The 23066-nt window shown below is 44.4% G+C and overlaps 1 protein-coding gene across 1 annotated transcript; it reads right to left on the reverse strand.

The window, feature by feature from the left end:
- Positions 1-1173: 1173 nt before the first annotated feature.
- Positions 1174-9276, reverse strand: LOC129716517 (CD59 glycoprotein-like). The gene is made up of 3 exons (XM_055666371.1): positions 9113-9276; positions 2297-2407; positions 1174-1647 (listed from the first exon to the last, which is right to left on the reverse strand). Exons 1-3 carry the CDS (start codon positions 9162-9164, stop codon positions 1460-1462), a joined length of 351 nt encoding a protein of 116 aa, XP_055522346.1. The 5' UTR covers positions 9165-9276; the 3' UTR covers positions 1174-1459.
- Positions 9277-23066: the final 13790 nt, after the last annotated feature.

The following is a 23066-nucleotide window of genomic DNA, read 5'->3' on the forward strand; positions in this document are numbered from 1 at the left end:
TAAGATTCCAGCACTCAGCAGTGCGGCTTTTTTTAAATGTCGTCTTTGAGGCGAGAGGCGGGCGCCAGCAGCCGTTAAGGTTGCTGGCCAGCAGGAGGCGACAAAATGAGTGAGTTGGGGGGGGGGAGAAGGATTTTATTAAAAATGTGTACATAAACACGATGGAATTTAATGAAGAGTGGATACTTGGAATGAAAAGTGAAATCTGTACCGAAATGGAAAAGATCTTGGCGTTTCTGGGTCTGGTGTTGGCGTAGCAACGAATCAAAGGCTGGCATCCACAAGTCAGGCAGAAACACACACACACACACACACACACACACAGCCAGCCAGCCACAGAGTTTTAATATTATACTAGACCAAGTGCAGACCCATTGGGTCTGCTCCTCCAACACAGCCGTTCCTAGCCCGTAGCCCCCACAGGAGATGTGGTCCTCCAACTCAAGTGACTGAGGAATCAGCAGTGCGGCTGTTTTTAAATTACGTCTTTGAGGCGAGATGCGGGTGCCAGCAGCTGTTATGGTCGCTGGCCAGCAGGAGGCGACAAAATGAGTGAGTGGCCAGGCAGAAACACACACAGCCAGCCGACAGCCAGCCAGCAGCCACAAAGTTTTAATATTATATAGATAGATAGCTTGTAAAATATAACATCAATCTGAACGGAACTTGACACAGGACAATGGTGAGTAAGGGGGTATTTTAGCGCTACAGTGTACCGTTTTAGCGGAAAAGCTGGCAAACAAACAAGCACGCTCACTCACAGACAAGATGAGATTTACAATTTTTACCAAGCCGATTAACCTACAAACCTGGGCGTATTTGGAGTGTGGCAGGAAACCGCTGCACCTGGAGAAACCGCACGCAGTCACATGCAAACTCCATACAGACGTCACCCATGGTCAAGATGGAACCTGGGTCTCTACCGCTGCGCCACCGTGCCGCAGAATTATACAGTGTAGTAATAATATCTTGTCAGGCACTTTATACAATTGCCTTGAAGAATTTGATAGAGGCTTTGACAGATTCTTCATTAGTACAAGTGTCAGGGGTTATGAGGAAATGGGGTTGAGAGGGAAAGATAGATCAGCCATGATTGAAGGATGGAGTAGTCTTGATGGGCCGAATGGCTTGATCCTGCTCCTGGAAATGATGAAAGAAAGAATTACGCTCAACTTTTTAATTGAAAATCAGTACTTTAGTGAGATGCGGCAACAGATGAACAGAGTAATGGTACAAACTACAAGTTATGTGATTACTATTATTATTATACAGATTATTAAAATATTGCAAATATCAAGCATTGTGGATGAGGGTTACTGATTTTGAAATGAAAAGAATTTGCACATCTGTTAGATTAAGTAGCTCATCTCTTGGAAATCAAGTGTTATGACTCATTATCCCTGATCTTCAGACAAAAAGCACCTACAAGATTGCACTGTGTTATTATTGTGCACTTGCTTCACATACATATTGTAAACCAGACTGAGACCAGAGCAGGGAACAGCAGAAGAGATAATTTAACTTGATCACTCGCATTGCAGAGGTCAGTATTACAACAGTGGGTAGAGACAGAGACACCATCAACAGTTTGTTCGATATTACAAGCAACAATGTGACTACATCCAGATTCGTGAAACGTCATACCACCTGGAAAAACAGAATTGACAGTTAAATAATTTCTGTGTTCATAGTTCATGACCCATTTTAGAGTGATTCAGCGTGGATACAGGCCCTTCAGCCCAACTTGCCCATACCAGCTGCTCTAGTCCCACCTGCCTGCGTTTGGTCCACATCCCCCAAACCTGTCGAATCCATGTACCTGTCTCACTGTTTCTTAAATGTTGCGATAGTCCCAGACTCGACTACTTCCTCCGACAGCTTGTTCCATACACCCACCATCCTTTGTGTGAATGCCACTGAGTTTTGCCATTTCTATGAGTAAATCAGCTCTTTATTCACAGAATCGTACAGTCATAACATCTTTACGAGGATGTTGCCAGGACTAGAGGGTGTGAACTACAGGGAGAGGTTGAGTAGGCTGGGTCTCTATTCCATGGAGCGCAGGAGGATGAGGGGTGATCCTATAGAGGTGTACAATTCATGAGAGGAATAGATTGGGTAGCTGCACAGAACCTCTTGCGCAGGGTAGATGAATTGAGAACAGGTTTAAGGTGAAGGGGGAAAATATTTAATAGGAATCTGAGGGGTAACCTTTTCACACAAAGGGTGGTGGGGGTATGTTTCCGTGCTGTATCTCTAAACTAGAGGTGCGCATCTCAAATTGGTTCTTACTTACCAGTCTTCCAAACCCCACGAAAGCATACTTCCGACGTCGGATTGCAACTAACAGGTTCATCCGCGCATTTTCCTGGTGGTTTACCGCAGGAGTAACACTGCAAAGAGTTACCTGTGCATTTGAGAACAAAACAGAGGAGGTTGTGTGAGAGACACCTGTAGATCGTTCTGCTGCTGCTCTGAAAACAAGCAACTCCTTTCAATGAACATAGAACAATACTGACACAAAATGCTGGAGTAACAGCGGGTCAGGAAGCCTCTCTGGAGAAGAGGTACAGGTAATGTTTAGGTCGAAACCCTCGCCCACCCAAGTGGTTGTACGGCTTGAAAGTCATCTAGTTGAGTCTCATTGTCTGTAACTCGTTCTCTCCCAGCTCACAGCTAACAATGGCCCGTTTCCTCTATCACCTTTACTTTTTTGCAAATCTTTCATTCATCTATCGTCAATCTATTTACTACTAATAACTCTCATCTTGTCTGTTTGGATGTCTGCGTGTGAGTGAGACCCTGAACTCACACCAAAATTATTAACAATAACGCAACAATTTTGGACCATCTTACTCAGAATTGTTTTGTGGTGTGTTTTTTTTTATCAAATTTCTATCAGATTGATGTAATATTTTACAAGTTATTCACATTTGTAACATTACAAAATCCAGTTTGACAAAGAATCAGCTGTGGCAGTGACAGTGATCTCATTTACATAACCTGCCCCTGAGCAGTGTTCCAGCAGCTCCCACCTCAAGGAGGGTAGGGAGAGAGTGAGATCATTTAAAATTCGGTTTTAATCAAATTCCTGGGGGGAGGATTCATTTAAAAACAACATCATGGCTTTGATTGTGGATGTGGTGGAATTGGGGAGAGGTTTCACTTACAAAATAAATCGACATTTTCATTGCGGGGAGGTGGGATGGGTGGGAGTTGAGTGCCGGTGCAACAATCCGTTGATTGGCTCCAGGGAGCTGCAATGCCAACCCCCATGAGTGGGGCCGGTTGATTGTCTCCGGGGAGCGCCGACTGAGGGTAGGGGAAAGGAGATTGAGTGAGAGGAGAGGGAGGGGGAGGGGAGGAGTAGAAATGTTATTCAAATGTTATGTTTAGTGGAGGAGTGGGATGGAAGAGGAGTGGGGGAGCAGGGAGATAAATGGAGAGAAGGGGATATGGAGGGGAGAGGGGTTATGGAGGGATGGAGGAAGTGACTGAGGGTATGGGAAAGGAGGGAGAGGTTAATGAGGGCATGGAGGAGGAGAGGAGGAGAGGGGAAGGAAGAGGATGGGTTAAGAGGAGGGGAGGGAATGCTGGGGAGAAGGGGAAATGAGCCGCCTCAGCGCAGTTGAGGGCTATGAGTGAGTGGTGGAATATTGAATTGGAGGAACGGTTGCGTTGGGGGAATGGATTAGTGGCGGAATATTGCATTGGGGGAATGGGGCCCAACGGGTCCCACTGGTCTAGTATCTATATATAACTAAAACGCTCATCTTGTTTGTTTCTATGTGTGCGTGCGTTTGTGTCTGCGTAATTGTGATCACGGAACTATGCCAAAACGGTACACAATAACGCAAAAAAAATGGCACCACTTTACTGTCATATATATGTTGTGTGTTAGTTTGTGTGTGTGTGAGTGAGTGGGTATGTGAGTGTGTGTGTGTGAAATGGAGAATGTCTGTGTGGCTGTGAGTGTGTGTATGTGTGAGATGGAGGGTGGCTGTGTGTGTGTGGCCGTCAGTATGTGTGTGTGATGGATTGTGAATGTGTGTGTGTGTGAGTGTGTGTGTGTTTGGGTGTGTGTGAGATGGAGGGTGTGTGTGTGGCTGTGTGTGTGTGGGATGGATTGTGTGTGTGTGTGAGATGGAGTGTGTGTGTGTGTGGGTGTGAGTGTGTGTGTGTGTGATGGATGGTGTCTGTGTGTGAACCCACCAGTTATGAATCAACTGAGTTGCCAGCCGTGAGTGACTGAACTGCCAGTCCATCAGGCTTGAGTTACTGAGCTGCCAGTGTACCAGGCCTGTGACTGAGCTGCCAGCCCACCATGCCTGAGTAACTGAGCTGCCAGCCCACCAGGCTTGAGTAACTGAGCTGCCAGCCCACTAAGCATGAGTGACTGACCTACCCGCCCTAGAATCCATTCAGCCCACAATCTCCATACTAGCACTCTGGAAACCGGCCCACACCGCCCATACTATCGCTCCATAAAGACCCACCCCCCACAGTCTTGTTTATTACTAAACCTCTCATCTTGTTTCTATATTTGTGTGCCTGTTTGTACATATAATTGTGCACAAAAACAGTACACGATATAGGTACAATAATTGCACCCGCTTATTCACGATTGTTCTGAGGTGCAAAAAAATCATTTTGTTCCGATTGATGCCATATTTTGCAAGTTATTCACGTTTAAAACAACAACAAAAAACACTTAAAGAAACCTGTCTGCCGCTCCTCAGTGTTCCACCCCACAATTACATCACAATGGGATCACATTTTTTGGAGGGAGGGAGCGTGAAGTAGGAAAAGGGGAATAATATTTAATGCATTCGTGACCAGGAGCTAAATGTTGAAACATGGCATGACTAAATTGCAGAACTATAGAGACTTGCGAGGCTCAAGTTAGTCTCCGATAGATCATAGAAACATAGAAATTAGGTGCAGGAGTAGGCCATTCGGCCCTTCGAGCCTGCACCGCCATTCAATATGATCATGGCTGATCATCTAACTCAGTATCCCGTACCTGCCTTCTCTCCATACCCTCTGATCCCCTTAGCCACAAGGGCCACATCTAACTCCCTCTTAAATATAACCAATGAACTGGCCTCGACTACCCTCTGCGGCAGAGAGTTCCAGAGATTCACCACTCTCTGTGTGAAAAACGTTCTTCTCATCTCGATTTTAAAGGATTTTCCCCTTATCCTTAAGCTGTGACCCCTTGTCCTGGACTTCCCCAACATCGGGAGCAATCTTCCTGCATCTAGCCTGTCCAACCCCTTAAGAATTTTATAAGTTTCTATAAGATCCCCTCTCAATCTCCTAAATTCTAGAGAGTATAAACCAAGATCAAGAGTGGTAATATCTGGATACAGGATTGGGAACTGATACAAGAATAGGGAAGTGGCACAAGATTCAAGATTCAAGGGAGCTTATTGTCATGTGTCCCAGATAGAACAATTAAATTATTTCTTTTCTTCAGCACAACAGAATATAGTAGGCATAAATAAATACAGAATAGATCAGTGTGTCCATATACCATTGAATATATATATTGCCAATTTCTACCGTTTTTCTGATCCAGGTAAGTTGATTGTAGCTGTAAATTATCCTCTTCTGTTGGGCTGCTGGCAAAATATTGCCACAGGTACGCGCCATCAACAGAGATGTACAGATTATAGATAGGTCCACATATGGCCATATTGGGATCTCAGCTGCCAATCAACGGTGTTCCATCCAGTGCAACGAGAGATTTCTTACATTGTTGTGAGGAGGAGGAGGGAGTTGGGGAAGGGAGGAGGAGAGAAGAGGGAGGGGTGAAGAGGAGGGGGGGAGTGTTGGGGGTTGAGGGAAAATGAGCCGAGCATGCGCAGTTGGGGGCTATGGGTGAGCGGTGGGATATTGCGTTGGGGGAACGGGTTACGTTGGGGGAACGGGTGAGTGGTGGAAAGGGGTTGCGTTGGGAGAACGTGTTCTTCATATTGAGTCTCCACACAAGATTAGAAGTTGTTCAGGCAGAGCTGAGCACATTTCTCGGCATCTGCATACAATGGTGTCTGTCTGGTCGCTTCTTGTGCGTGGTGGTGGAAAGATTTAGTGGAAACAGAGCCGTGATGTGAACGCTCTTTCCTTGATCCCTGGGGGAACGGGTGAGTGGTGGATTATTGCGTTGGAGTAACAAGACCCAACGGGTCTCACTTGGTCCAGTGCATTACTAAAGCTCTCATCTTGTTTGTTTGCCCGGAGTGTACGTATATTTGCACAAAAACGGTATACAATAGCAGTACAATCTTTGCACCACCTCACTGACCATTGTCCTGTGAGGTGAAAAATAAGTTTTGTTCAGATTGATGCCATCGTTTACAAGCTATTCACGTTGAAAACTTTAAAAACTCACTTTAAACCACCTGTCTGCCCACCAGCAGTGATCCACCCACAATTACCTCAAAGTGGGTTCTTATTTACATAAAATAAAAGAACACAGCAGTTTCTACCTCAGAATGACATCAAGGGCGATAGGGAGGGGAAAGGGGTTATGGAGGGAGGGAGTTACTGAGGGTAGGGGAAAGGAGAGGGAGGGGAGAGGAGGGGGGAAAAAAGCAGTTGGGGGCTATCAGTGAGTGGTGGAAAATTGCGTTGGTGAACCAGTTTGTTCTATATCTCTCTACATCACCGTCTATTTCTCTCATTTCCCTTTCCCCAGACTGTCAGTCTGCAGAAGGGTCTCGACCAGAAAAGTCACCTATTTCGTCTCTCCAGAGGTGCTTCAAGATTCAAGATTTAAGAGAGTTTATTGTCACGTGTCCCTGATAGGACAATGAAATTCTTGCTTTGCTTCAGCACAACAGAACAAAGCAGGCATGACTACGATACAGATTATTGTGTCCATAGACCATTGTATAAATATGTACACACATGAATAAATAAACTGATAAAGTGCAAAATAACAGATAATGGGTTATTAATGTTCAGAGTTTTGTCCGAGCCAAGTTTAATAACCTGATGCTGCCAGTCCCGCTGAGTAAATAGACGGGACTGGACCTTGTAGAGGAGGGAGAGGGAGGTAGGGAGGGAGCGGACTGAGAAAGGGAGAGATGGGTGGAGAGGGCATGGGGAAAGGGAAGGGGAGAGGTGGAGGAGAGAGGGGGAGTGGAACAAATACTCATTGATATTTTATTTAATTGTACAACAAACTGAACAAATGAGTTCAAACTTCAAAGTATAGGATAACATCATAACTGAACACATAACTTCATTAATTGATTCATATTTCTACAAATCTGATATTTGTATTACATTAAAACATGGCAATGCAGCATAAAAATTGCACCATACAAGATTTCCCCGTACACAAACTACTAAATATTAGAGGGGACATTGGTCTCGACCTGAAATATCACCATTCCTTCTATCTGGGACATACAACCATAAAACACTCTTGACTTGACAATAACTAACTCCATATTCAGTAACAGACTCTCTACATATGAACAAGCACACAGCTAAAATAATTTTTCAAAACTCTTTAGATTCTGGAGTAGTTCCTGAGGATTGGAGGGTAGCTAATGTAACCCCACTTTTTAAAAAGGGAGGGAGAGAGAAAACGGGGAATTACAGACCAGTTAGTCTAACGTCGGTAGTGGGGAAACAGCTAGAATCAGTTATTAAAGATGGGATAACAGCACATTTGGAAAGTGGCGAAATCATTGGACAAAGTCAGCATGGATTTATGAAAGGTAAATCATGTCTGACGAATCTTATAGAATTTTTCGAGGATGTAACTAGAAGAGTGGATAAGGGAGAACCAGTGGATGTGTTATATCTGGACTTTCAGAAGGCATTCGACAAGGTCCCACATAAGAGATTAGTATACAAACTTAAAGCACGCAGTATTGGGGGTTCAGTATTGATGTGGATAGAGAACTGGTTGGCAGACAGGAAGCAAAGAGTAGGAGTGAACGGGTCCTTTTCACAATGGCAGGCAGTGACTAGTGGGGTACCGCAAGGCTCAGTTCTGGGACCCCAGCTATTTACGATATATATTAATGATTTGGACGAGGGAATTGAATGCAACATCTCCAAGTTTGCGGATGACATGAAGCTGGGGGGCAGTGTTAGCTGTGAGGAGGATGGTAGGAGGCTACAAGGTGACTTGGATAGGCTGGGTGAGTGGGCAAATGCATGGCAGATGCAGTATAATGTGTATAAATGTGAGGTTATCCACTTTGGTGGCAAAAACAGGAAAGTAGATTATTATCTGAATGGTGGCCGATTAGGAAAGGGGGAGATGCAACGAGACCTGGGTGTCATGGTACACCAGTCATTAAAAGTAGGCATGCAGGTGCAGCAGGCAGTGAAGAAGGCGAATGGTATGTTAGCATTCATAGCAAAAGGATTTGAGTATAGGAGCAGGGAGGTTCTACTGCAGTTGTACAGTGTCTTGGTGAGACTACACCTGGAGTATTGCGTACAGTTTTGGTCTCCTAATCTGAGGAAAGGCATTCTTGCCATAGAGGGAGTACAGAGAAGGTTCACCAGACTGATTCCTGGGATGTCAGGATTTTCATATGAAGAAAGACTGGATAGACTCGGTTTGTACTCGCTAGAGTTTAGAAGATTGAGGGGGGATCTTATAGAAACTTACAAAATTCTTAAGGGGTTGGACAGGCTAGATGCAGGAAGATTGTTCCCGATGTTGGGGAAGTCCAGAACAAGGGGTCACAGTTTAAGGATAAGGGGGAAATGTTGTAGGACCGAGATGAGGAAAACTTTTTTCACACAGTGAGTGGTGAATCTCTGGAATTCTCTGCCGCAGAAGGTAGTTGAGGCCAGTTCATTGGCTATATTTAAGAGGGAGTTAGATGTGGCCCTTGTGGCTAAAGGGATCAGGGGGTATGGAGAGAAGGCAGGAACAGGATACTGAGTTGGATGATCAGCCATGATGATCATATTGAATGGCGGTGCAGGCTCGAAGGGCCGAATGGCCTACTCCTGCACCTATTTTCTATGTTTCTATGTTCTAAATGTTTAACCCAGAATTCCAATCCCACTTGAGAATCTAAACTGCCTTTCCACAGTTAAACTAGAGGACAACAAAATAGTTATATTTCCTTACCTGGAGAGGCACTGAGAATGAGACCGGCTACCAGGACAACAAGGCAATTCATCTTTGGATTTGAACAGTTGTGTTTCGAGGGCAAGAGAGATGTTCTCCAGAGATGCTGCCCGACTCGCCGAGTTACGCCAGCACTCTGAGCCTTTATTGAAAATCCCTTGTGACTATGGAATGGTCTTACAGATATAGAGGGGAGGAGTCAAGCAAAAGACCAAATTTGTGATGACTACAAGAAAACATGAATTACTGGAAGAGATGATAATGTAACAGTAATTGCTAGACCCACGATTTGCCATAAATGCCATGTGCATTTTCATGCCTTTTTTGATAATTTCACCAAGATGATGCATTTTTCACGATCGAGTACCTAAATCAGCCTTTTTTTTGCCATTTTGTTAAAAGATCGTGCTATCTTCTCTAGTGGTATCGTGATTACAATGTTGTTTTCTATGTTAACACATTAATATTAATGTTATTATTAACGTGCTAATTACAAGAACATTTCCACTACCGGGGTCAAACCAGGGACCCCATTGTCGGTCCTTCGTTCATTCCTTCCGCTGCCAGTTGCTTCAGTCTTCTCCAAAATCTATCTATTGCTTCCAATTTTGCAAACTTCCCACAAGCTAACACTGCCCTTGAGAAACGTGACGAAACTTTAGCGAATAACTTGCAGGTTTTCAACAGGTAACTGACGATATTCGTAAGGTTCCTGGCCATGTAGGTAAAGACATACAAGGAAAATGTGAGCGAGTGATTTTAGCTAACAAAGATCTTGAAGAAATACAAAACAATAGACAATAGATAATAGGCGCAGGAGTAGGTCATTCGGCCCTTCGAGCCAGCACCGCCATTCACTGTGATCACGGCTGATTATCCCCAATCAGTACCCCGTTCCTGCCTTCTCCCCATATCCCCTGACTCCGCTATTTTTAAGAGCCCTACCTAGCTCTCTCCTCAAAGCATCCAGAGAACTGGCCTCTACCGCCCTCTGAGGCAGAGAATTCCACAGACTCACCACTCTCAGTGAGAAAATGTGTTTCCTCGTCACCGTTCTAAATGGCTTACCCCTTATTCTTAAACTGTGGCCCCTGGTTCTGGACTCCTCCAACATCGGGAACTTGTTTCCTGCCTCTAGCGTGTCCAAACCCTTAACAGTCTTATATGTTTCAATATGATCCCCTCTCATCGTTCTAAACTCCAGAGTATAAAATCCCAACCGCTCCAATCTCTCAGCATATGACAGTCCCGCCATCCCGGGAATTAACCTTGTAAACCTATGCTGCACTCCCTCAATAGCAAGAATGTCCTTCCTCAAATTAGGGGACCAAAACTGCACACAATACCCCAGGTATGGTCTCACTAGGGCCTTATCAACTGCAGAAGGACCTCTTTGCTCCTATACGCATCTCCTCTTGTTATAAAGGCCAACATGACATTTTGCCAGCAGCCCAACAAAAGAGGATAATTTACAGCTATTCTGTTGTGCTGAAGCAAATAAATAATTTCATTGTCCTATCTGGGACATGACAATATGCTCCCTTGAATCTTGTGCCACTTCCCTATTCTCATATCAGTTCCCAGTCCTGTGTCCAGATATTACCACCCTTGATCTATCAGAGACTAACTTGAGCCTCGCAAGTTGCTATAGTTCTGCAATTTAGCCTCGCAAGTTGCTATAGTTCTGCAATTTAGTCATGCCATGTTTCAACATTTAGCTCCTGGTCACGAATGCATTATATATTATTCCCCGTTTTCCTCCTACACACTCCCTTCCTCCCTCCAAAAAATGGGATCCCATTGTGATGTCATTGTGGGGTGGATCACTGATGAGCGGCAGACAGGTTTCTTTAAGTGTTATTTTTTGTTTTAAACGTAAATAACTTGCAAAATATGGCATCAATCGGAACAAAATTACTTTTTGCACATCACAGAACAATGGTGAATAAGGTGGTGCAAAAATTGTACCTATATCGTGTACTGTTTTTGTGCAATTATAGGTACAAACAGGCACACACATATAGAAACAAGATGAGAGATTTAGTAATAAACAGACTAAGGGGGGGGGGGGGGGGGGGGGGGTCTTTCTGGAGCGATAGTATGCATGTTGTGGGCCAAATGGACTGGTTTCCAGAGGGCTGGTATGGAGATTATGGGCCGAATGGATTCTAGGGCTGGTAGATCAGTCACTCAGGCCTGGTGGGCTGGCAACTCAGTCACTCAGGCCTGGTGGGCTGGCAACTCAGTCACTCAGGCCTGGTGGGCTGGCAGTTCACTCAATCACTCACGGCTGGCAGCTCAGTTGACTCATGGCTTGTGGGCTCACACATACACACACACACACACACACACACACACACACACACACACACACACACACACACACACACACACACACAGACACACAGACACAAAGACACGCACGCACACACGCACACATGCACACACACACACACACACGCACACACGCACACACACACACACACACACATGCACACACACACACACACACCCTCCATTACACACACACACTCCCACCCACACACACACTCCATCTCACATACATATAGACACCCCATCTCACGTACACATACACACCCTCCATCTCACACACACCCAAACACGCACACACACACGCACACTCACACTCACGCACACACACACACACACACACACACACACACACACACACACACACACACACACACACACACACACACACACACACACACACACACACACACACACACACACACACACACTCACAAAAATCCAATACTAAAATGCCAAGTAACTTCAGAACGTGGGAAACATACAGTGTGTAAACCAAATGATTCAAACGTTTAAAGCCTCCCGTAGAGGCTGCTGCTGAAGCAAAAACGTGCTTTAAATAACGTCCAACAAACCCACATAGACAGAGCAGTCAGCTCTCTTGAATTATTCAACGGCGTCCTCAATCTGTGCATTCTGCAGACAGCGCCATCTTGCCACGAACTGGAAATGATGCACTCAGCGCCATCTTGCCGCTAACCGGAAATTACGTCATCGGCGTTATCTTGCCACTAAGCAGAATTCACCGAATTAGCTCCAATATATTTACGCTTATTCACGCTGTATACATCTGAAAACTGTTGCAACAATTTTAAAAACCAAGGCAGCCAATTTGGCAAACACTTTGGACACAGCCAACACATTTTCTGAGGAGTCTTTAATAGCCAAGCCAATTTGGCAAACACTTTGCAAGCCACCAACACATTGTCTGAAGTCTTTGAAGCCAAGCCAATTTGGCAAACACTTTTCAAACAGCCAACACATTTTCTGAAGAGTCTTTAATAGCCAAGCCAATTTGGCAAACACTTTGCAAACAGCCAACACATTTTCTGAAGTCTTTAAAAGCCAAGCCAAGTTGGCAAACACTTTACAACCGCATCGAGGGGACTCACCGTCGAGTAGACGTGCGTTCAGTGTTATTCGTAGCTCAGAGAGCCGTGAGCCTCTCGCTTTCTCTGTCTCGCAGAGTCAGTGAGGCACGACATTTCTGGGTTTTATAGTCCCTCCCCCCTGCCGCCAGCGAGGGCAGCAGAGAGAATGGCGACATTTTTTAAAACATTAAGAACTCTCTGATTTTTCATCGATGGGAAAAATCCTCCAGTCCAATCCGGCGGAGGGGGATTGAGCGAGGTGTCCAAATGATGGCGTAAGTGGCGGCGTTCTTTCGAAACCACGAAACAGAAAGTCAGAAAGCTGTCAAGTTCTTAGTTTCAGTAATATAGATTGGAAAATGATCACCAATGCACCCACAATTTCTAGAGAGGGAGGGGAGAGGAGGGGGGAAAAAAAGCAGTTGGGGGCTATCAGTGAGTGGTGGAAAATTGCGTTGGTGAACCAGGTTGTTCTATATCTCTACATCACTGTCTATTTCTCTCATTTCCCTTTCCCCAGACTGTCAGTCTGCAGAAGGGTCTCGACCAGAAAAGTCACCTATTTCGTCTCTCCAGAGGTGCTTCAAGATTCAAGATTTAAGAGAGTTTATTGTCACGTGTCCCTGATAGGACAATGAAATTCTTGCTTTGCTTCAGCACAACAGGACATAGTAGGCATGACTACGATACAGATTAGTGTGTCCATAGACCATATTGTATAAATATGTACACACATGAATATATAAACTGATAAAGTGCAAAATAACAGATAATGGGTTATTAATGTTCAGAGTTTTGTCCGAGCCAAGTTTAATAACCTGATGCTGCCAGTCCCGCTGAGTAAATAGACGGGACTGGACCTTGTAGAGGAGGGAGAGGGAGGTAGGGAGGGAGCGGACTGAGAAAGGGAGAGATGGGTGGAGAGGGCATGGGGAAAGGGAAGGGGAGAGGTGGAGGAGAGAGGGGGAGTGGAACAAATACTCATTGATATGTTATTTAATTGTACAACAAACTGAACAAATGAGTTCAAACTTCAAAGTATAGGATAACATCTTAACTGAACACATAACTTCATTAATTGATTCATATTTCTACAAATCTGATATTTGTATTACATTAAAATATGGCAATACAGCATAAAAATTGCACCATACAAGATTTCCCCGTACACAAACTACTAAATATTAGAGGGGACATTGGTCTCGACCTGAAATATCACCATTCCTTCTATCTGGGACATACAACCATAAAACACTCTTGACTTGACAATAACTAACTCCATATTCAGTAACAGACTCTCTACATATGAACAAGCACACAGCTAAAATAATTTTTCAAAACTCTTTAGATTCTGGAGTAGTTCCTGAGGATTGGAGGGTAGCTAATGTAACCCCACTTTTTAAAAAGGGAGGGAGAGAGAAAACGGGGAATTACAGACCAGTTAGTCTAACGTCGGTAGTGGGGAAACAGCTAGAATCAGTTATTAAAGATGGGATAGCAGCACATTTGGAAAGTGGCGAAATCATTGGACAAAGTCAGCATGGATTTATGAAAGGTAAATCATGTCTGACGAGTCTTATAGAATTTTTCGAGGATGTAACTAGAAGAGTGGATAAGGGAGAACCAGTGGATGTGTTATATCTGGACTTTCAGAAGGCATTCGACAAGGTCCCACATAAGAGATTAGTATACAAACTTAAAGCACGCGGTATTGGGGGTTCAGTATTGATGTGGATAGAGAACTGGTTGGCAGACAGGAAGCAAAGAGTAGGAGTGAACGGGTCCTTTTCACAATGGCAGGCAGTGACTAGTGGCGTACCGCAAGGCTCAGTTCTGGGACCCCAGCTATTTACGATATATATTAATGATTTGGACGAGGGAATTGAATGCAACATCTCCAAGTTTGCGGATGACATGAAGCTGGGGGGCAGTGTTAGCTGTGAGGAGGATGGTAGGAGGCTACAAGGTGACTTGGATAGGCTGGGTGAGTGGGCAAATGCATGGCAGATGCAGTATAATGTGTATAAATGTGAGGTTATCCACTTTGGTGGCAAAAACAGGAAAGTAGATTATTATCTGAATGGTGGCCGATTAGGAAAGGGGGAGATGCAACGAGACCTGGGTGTCATGGTACACCAGTCATTAAAAGTAGGCATGCAGGTGCAGCAGGCAGTGAAGAAGGCGAATGGTATGTTAGCATTCATAGCAAAAGGATTTCAGTATAGGAGCAGGGAGGTTCTACTGCAGTTGTACAGTGTCTTGGTGAGACTACACCTGGAGTATTGCGTACAGTTTTGGTCTCCTAATCTGAGGAAAGGCATTCTTGACATAGGGGGAGTACAGAGAAGGTTCACCAGACTGATTCCTGGGATGTCAGGATTTTCATATGAAGAAAGACTGGATAGACTCGGTTTGTACACGCTAGAGTTTAGAAGATTGAGGGGGGATCTTATAGAAACTTACAAAATTCTTAAGGGGTTGGACAGGCTAGATGCAGGAAGATTGTTCCCGATGTTGGGGAAGTCCAGAACAAGGGGTCACAGTTTAAGGATAAGGGGGAAATGTTTTAGGACCGAGATGAGGAAAACTTTTTTCACACAGCGATTGGTGAATCTCTGGAATTCTCTGCCGCAGAAGGTCGTTGAGGCCAGTTCATTGGCTATATTTAAGAGGGAGTTAGATGTGGCCCTTGTGGCTAAAGGTATGGAGAGAAGGCAGGAACAGGATACTGAGTTGGATGATCAGCCATGATCATATTGAATGGCGGTGCAGGCTCGAAGGGCCGAATGGCCTACTCCTGCACCTATTTCCTATGTTTCTATGTTCTAAATGTTTAACCCAGAATTCCAATCCCACTTGAGAATCTAAACTGTCTTTCCACAGTTAAACTAGAGGACAACAAAATAGTTATATTTCCTTAGCTGGAACTGAGGCACTGAGTATGAGACCGGCTACCAGGACCACAAGGCAATTCATCTTTGGATTTGAACAGTTGTGTTTCGAGGGCAAGAGAGATGTTCTCCAGAGATGCTGCCCGAGTCGCCGAGTTACGCCAGCACTCTGAGCCTTTATTGAAAATCCTTTGTGACTATGGAATGGTCTTACAGATGTAGAGGGGAGGAGTCAAGCAAAAGACCGAATTTGTGATGACTACAAGAAAACATGAATTACTGGAAGAGATGATAATGTAACAGTAATTGCTAGACCCACGATTTGCCATAAATGCCATGTGCATTTTCATGCCTTTTTTGATAATTTCACCAAGATGATGCATTTTTCACGATCGAGTACCTAAATCAGCCTTTTTTTTGCCATTTTGTTAAAAGATCGTGCTATCTTCTCTAGTGGTATCGTGATTACAATGTTGTTTTCTATGTTAACACATTAATATTAATGTTATTATTAACGTGCTAATTACAAGAACATTTCCACTACCGGGGTCAAACCAGGGACCCCATTGTCGGTCCTTCGTTCATTCCTGCCGCTGCCAGTTGCTTCAGTCTTCTCCAAAATCTATCTATTGCTTCCAATTTTGCAAACTTCCCACAAGCTAACACTGCCCTTGAGAAACGTGACGAAACTTTAGCGAATAACTTGCAGGTTTTCAACAGGTAACTGACGATATTCGTGAGGTTCCTGGCCATGTAGGTAAAGACATACAAGGAAAATGTGAGCGAGTGATTTTAGCTAACAAAGATCTTGAAGAAATACAAAACAATAGACAATAGATAATAGGCGCAGGAGTAGGTCATTCGGCCCTTCGAGCCAGCACCGCCATTCACTGTGATCACGGCTGATTATCCCCAATCAGTACCCCGTTCCTGCCTTCTCCCCATATCCCCTGACTCCGCTATTTTTAAGAGCCCTATCTAGCTCTCTCCTCAAAGCATCCAGAGAACTGGCCTCTACCGCCCTCTGAGGCAGAGAATTCCACAGACTCACCACTCTCAGTGAGAAAATGTGTTTCCTCGTCACCGTTCTAAATGGCTTACCCCTTATTCTTAAACTGTGGCCCCTGGTTCTGGACTCCTCCAACATCGGGAACTTGTTTCCTGCCTCTAGCGTGTCCAAACCCTTAACAGTCTTATATGTTTCAATATGATCCCCTCTCATCGTTCTAAACTCCAGAGTATAAAATCCCAACCGCTCCAATCTCTCAGCATATGACAGTCCCGCCATCCCAGGAATTAACCTTGTAAACCTATGCTGCACTCCCTCAATAGCAAGAATGTCCTTCCTCAAATTAGGGGACCAAAACTGCACACAATACCCCAGGTATGGTCTCACTAGGGCCTTATCAACTGCAGAAGGACCTCTTTGCTCCTATACGCATCTCCTCTTGTTATAAAGGCCAACATGACATTTTGCCAGCAGCCCAACAAAAGAGGATAATTTACAGCTATTCTGTTGTGCTGAAGCAAATAAATAATTTCATTGTCCTATCTGGGACATGACAATATGCTCCCTTGAATCTTGTGCCACTTCCCTATTCTCATATCAGTTCCCTGTCCTGTGTCCAGATATTACCACCCTTGATCTATCAGAGACTAACTTGAGCCTCACAAGTTGCTATAGTTCTGCAATTTAGCCTCGCAAGTTGCTATAGTTCTGCAATTTAGTCATGCCATGTTTCAACATTTAGCTCCTGGTCACGAATGCATTATATATTATTCCCCGTTTTCCTCCTACACACTCCCTTCCTCCCTCCAAAAAATGGGATCCCATTGTGATGTCATTGTGGGGTGGATCACTGATGAGCGGCAGACAGGTTTCTTTAAGTGTTATTTTTTGTTTTAAACGTAAATAACTTGCAAAATATGGCATCAATCGGAACAAAATTACTTTTTGCACATCACAGAACAATGGTGAATAAGGTGGTGAAAAAATTGTACCTATATCGTGTACTTTTTTTTGTGCAATTATAGATACAAACAGGCACACAAATATAGAAACAAGATGAGAGATTTAGTAATAAACAAGACTAAGGGGGGGGGGGGGGGGTCTTTCTGGAGCGATAGTATGCATGTTGTGGGCCAAATGGACTGGTTTCCAGAGGGCTGGTATGGAGATTATGGGCCGAATGGATTCTAGGGCTGGGTAGATCAGTCACTCAGGCCTGGTGGGCTGGCAGTTCACTCACTCACTCACGGCTGGCAGCTCAGTTGACTCATGGCTTGTGGGCTCACACATACACACCCTCCATCACACAACACACACACACACACACACACACACACACACACACACACACACACACACACACACACACACACACACACACACACACACACACACACACACACACACACACACACACACACACACACGCACACACGCACTCACACACACACACACACACACACACACGCACACACACACACACACACCCTCCATTACACACACACACTCCCACCCACACACACACTCCATCTCACACACACACACAATCCAACACACACAGCCACACACACCCAGCCACCCTCCATCTCACACACACCCAAACACGCACACACACACGCACACTCACACTCACGCACACACACACACATACACACACACATATGCGCACACACACACACACACACACACACACACACACACACACACACACACACACACACACACACACACACACACACACACACACACACACACACACTCACAAAAATCCAATACTAAAATGCCAAGTAACTTCAGAACGTGGGAAACATACAGTGTGTAAACCAAATGATTCAAACGTTTAAAGGCTGCTGCTGAAGCAAAAACGTGCTTTAAATAACGTCCAACAAACCCACATAGACAGAGCAGTCAGCTCTCTTGAATTATTCAACGGCGTCCTCAATCTGTGCCTTCTGCAGACAGCGCCATCTTGCCACGAACTGGAAATGATGCACTCAGCGCCATCTTGCCGCTAACCGGAAATTACGTCATCGGCGTTATCTTGCCACTAAGCAGAATTCACCGAATTAGCTCCAATATAATAAAATGTTTATTCACGCTGTATACATCTGAAAACTGTTGCAACAATTTTAAAAACCAAGGCAGCCAATTTGGCAAACACTTTGGACACAGCCAACACATTTTCTGAGGAGTCTTTAATAGCCAAGCCAATTTGGCAAACACTTTGCAAGCCACCAACACATTGTCTGAAGTCTTTGAAGCCAAGCCAATTTGGCAAACACTTTTCAAACAGCCAACACATTTTCTGAAGAGTCTTTAATAGCCAAGCCAATTTGGCAAACACTTTGCAAACAGCCAACACATTTTCTGAAGTCTTTAAAAGCCAAGCCAAGTTGGCAAACACTTTACAACCACATCGAGGGGACTCACCGTCGAGTAGACGTGCGTTCAGTGTTATTCGTAGCTCAGAGAGCCGTGAGCCTCTCGCTTTCTCTGTCTCGCAGAGTCAGTGAGGCACGACATTTCTGGGTTTTATAGTCCCTCCCCCCTGCCGCCAGCGAGGGCAGCGGAGAGAATGGCGACATTTTTTAAAACATTAAGAACTCTCTGATTTTTCATCGATGGGAAAAATCCTCCAGTCCAATCCGGCGGAGGGGGATTGAGCGAGGTGGCCAAATGATGGCGTAAGTGGCGGCGTTCTTTCGAAACCACGAAACAGAAAGTCAGAAAGCTGTCAAGTTCTTAGTTTCAGTAATATAGATTGGAAAATGATCACCAATGCACCCACAATTTCTAGAGCTACTTCCTTCAGTGCCCTGGGATGCAGACCATCAGGCCCTGGGGATTTATCAGTCTTCATTCCCATAGTCTACCCAACACCATTTCCTGCCTAATGTGGATTTCCTTCAGTTCCTCCATCACCCTAGATCCTCTGTCCACTGGCACATCAGGAAGATTGTTTGTGTCCTCCTTTGTGAAGACAGATCCAAAGTACCTGTTCAACTCATCTGCCATTTCCTTGTTCCCCAAAATACATTCACCTTTAAGTCTTCAAGGGTCCAACTTTGGTCTTAACTATTTTTTTCCTTTACACATACCTAAAGAAGCTTTTACTATTCCCCTTTACGTTCTTGGCTAGCTTACCTTCGTACCGTATTGCCTTTTTAGTTATCTTCTGTTGCTCATTAAACATTACCCAATCCTCTTGCTTCCAGCTCATCTTTGCTTCGTTGTACTTCTCTTTTATTTATAATGCTGTTCCTGACGTCCCTTGTCAGCCATGGTCGCCCCTTGCTCCCCTTGGAATCTTTTTTCCTCATTGCCAAAGTTCTCAAAAGTAATGCATAAGGTATCGACATTAATATAGAGTCTGTAGCTTGTTTCGGGTATGCACCAGTCACCTCAGCTGAGGTAGAAATAAGCTTTTCACAACTGAAGCATATTCTGTCTGGCAGATGGCATAGTTTAACACCAGATAATTTGAAAGAAATGCTGGTAATTACGTGCAATCAGGCAACTTTGGTCACTTAATATAGCAGACCTTTATATTATCATTTTAACCATATTATGGTGGTGGAAATACATGCTTTTTTTATGCCTTTGCTTGTAAATAAATGCCCTTTTTTGTGATTTTTTTTAGTGCCGAAACATCCTGGATCTGGTAATTACGAAAGAGATTTACACGAAATGCTGAAAGTACCAAACCAGTCATCAGTGGAGAGAAGGAATCAAGGAAGTTGATACAAGGAACTGCTGGTACTGGTAACAAACATTCTCCCACAAAGTTTCGGAGTGACTCAGGCGGTCAGGCAACATCTCTGGAGAACGTAGACTGGTGAATGGCGCAAGATTTTCTGCCGTTTCTGCTTTTCCCCCAAATCCCTTGATTTCGTTAGCCCAAAGAGCCAAATATCTTGAAGAGCATAAATAATTATCTATTAAAGCAAACGCAAGTAAAAGACAGAAAACTATCAATAAAGAATCAATACAAAACTATCAATAAAGAAACAATACAAAATAACTCTTACACCCCTCTACATATTCCAGTCTCCTGTCCACACACCATGGTTCAAGCTTTTCCTCTCTCTCTCTCTCTCTCTCTCTCTCTCTCTCTCTCTCTCTCTCTCTCTCTCTCTCTCTCTCTCTCTCTCTCTCTCTCTCTCTCTCTCTCTCACACACACACACACACACACACACACACACTCTCTCTCTCTCTCTCTCTCTCTCTCTCTCTCTCTCTCCCTCTCTCCCTCCCTCTCCCCCTCTCCCTCCCTCCCTCTCTCTCTCTCTCTCTCTCTCTCTCTCTCTCTCTCTCTCTCTCTCGCGCGCACGCTCTTTTCTCTCTTTCTCACTCGCTCTCTCTCTCTCGCTCTTTTCTTTCCCCAAAGGTGAAGCTCATGCTCTTATGGTAGAACCCTGTATTTATATTATATGTTTTTTTATCTCCAAGTACATGGCGAAACCAAAATGTATCAAAATGGCGTTTATTAAAATCTGACAATGTGCACTTTAAACACATGAGATTTTTTCTGTTACAAATCTTAAATTGTGGAGTGCAAAAGCAAATAAATAAATAATGCCCCAGACATTATTTATTTGCAGGCACTGTATTTAGCTGCAGACCTCAAACTAGGCTGTGAGGGTTGTCAGCAAAGATGCCAGAGAGATACTACGATCTTTGGTTGTCAGTGTTGCAGGGTAAGTGCAAGTCTCAACATACAAAGTGTAAAATCCAACACCGACTCCCATCCAGCCTGGGTGTGGTCACATTTTACACGATGAACGGCCAGGTTATTGATTCATGCACATGCAAGCACACAGCAGATTTCAACATGTGCCCCACGCCATGCAGCGGGTGGAGCTGCTGCTTCACAGCGCAAGAGTCCCAGGCTCCATCAGGCAGTGGATGTGAAATTGGGATAACATAGAAACATAGAAACAAAGAAAAATAGAAACATAGAAATTAGGTGCAGGAGTAGGCCATTCGGCCCTTCGAGCCTGCACCGCCATTCAATATGATCATGGCTGATCATCCAATTCAGTATCCCGTACCTGCCTTCTCTCCATACCCTCTGATCCCCTTGGCCACAAGGGCCACATCTAACTCCCTCTTAAATATAGCCAATGAACTGGCCTCAACTACCCTCTGTGGCAGAGAGTTCCAGAGATTCACCACTCTCTGTGTGAAAAAAGTTCTCCTCATCTCGGTTTTAAAGGATTTCCCCCTTATCCTTAAGCTGTGACCCCTTGTCCTGGACTTCCCCAACATCGGGAACAATCTTCCTGCATCTAGCCTGTCCAACCCCTTAAGAATTTTGTAAGTTTCTATAAGATCCCCTCTCAATCTCCTAAATTCTAGCGAGTACAAACCGAGTCTATCCAGTCTTTCTTCATAAGACAGTCCTGACATCCCAGGAATCAGTCTGGTGAACCTTCTCTGCACTCCCTCTACGGCAATAATGTCCTTCCTCAGATTTGGAGACCAAAACTGCACGCAATACTCCAGGTGTGGTCTCACCAAGACCCTGTACAACTGCAGTAGAACCTCCCTGCTCCTATACTCAAATCCTTTTGCTATGAATGCTAACATACCATTCGCCTTCTTCACTGCCTGCTGCACCTGCATGCCTACTTTTAATGACTGGTGTACCATGACACCCAGGTCTCGTTGCATCTCCCCCTTTCCTAATCGGCCACCATTCAGATAATAATCTATTTTCCTGTTTTTGCCACCAAAGTGGATAACCTCACGTTTATACACATTATACTGCATCTGCCATGCATTTGCCCACTCACCCAGCCTATCCAAGTCACCTTGCAGCCTCCTAGCATCCTCCTCACACCTAACACTGCCTCCCAGCTTAGTGTCATCCGCAAACTTGGAGATATTGCCTTCAATTCCCTCATCCAGATCATTAATATATATTGTAAACAGCTGGGGTCCCAGTACTGAGCCTTGCGGTACCCCACTAGTCACTGCCTGCCATTGTGAAAAGGACCCGTTTACTCCTACTCTTTGCTTCCTGGTCCGAGGGGAGTTGGAAGATGTAAGCGACTGGCAAGCCGCGGCGGTTCCCTCTCCGCTATATCCAAAATCTGTTATAAAGGGGTCCCTTAAAACGAGAGTTCACTGTATTATCCGCGGTACATTGTGTGAGCATGTTGTTATATCTGTGAGTTTCACGGTAATGTTAAAAAAAAACTGTGTTCATGTGCATGAGGACATTTTGACAAAACTGTTAACGAACAAACTGCCTGCCCGTGTTTATACGTTATTTTCTGAGTAATAGTAAAAATGAAAGCACATTTAAATTAAATTAAATTAAAGTTAAATGTAAATGTGGCAATCCTTGGAAGACACGGTAGCATAGTGCTTGTCTGTACGGAGTTCGTCCGTTATCCCCGTGACCTGCGGTTTCCCCCCACATTCCAAAGACTTACAGGTTTATAGGTTAATTGGCTGGGAATAAATGAAAACCTGTGTCACCGACTGAATCTCCAATAAAACTCATAAAATGATGCAATGAAGCGAAGCGTTTTGTTGAAATAGGAATTTCCCCGAATGAAACGAAATAAACGTTGTGCACGCGTGTGAACGGACGGTATTTTCTCAAAAGTATCCATTAATAGAA

Source organism: Leucoraja erinacea, unplaced genomic scaffold (assembly GCF_028641065.1).
Source record: "Leucoraja erinacea ecotype New England unplaced genomic scaffold, Leri_hhj_1 Leri_253S, whole genome shotgun sequence".
Lineage (NCBI taxonomy): Eukaryota > Metazoa > Chordata > Chondrichthyes > Rajiformes > Rajidae > Leucoraja > Leucoraja erinaceus.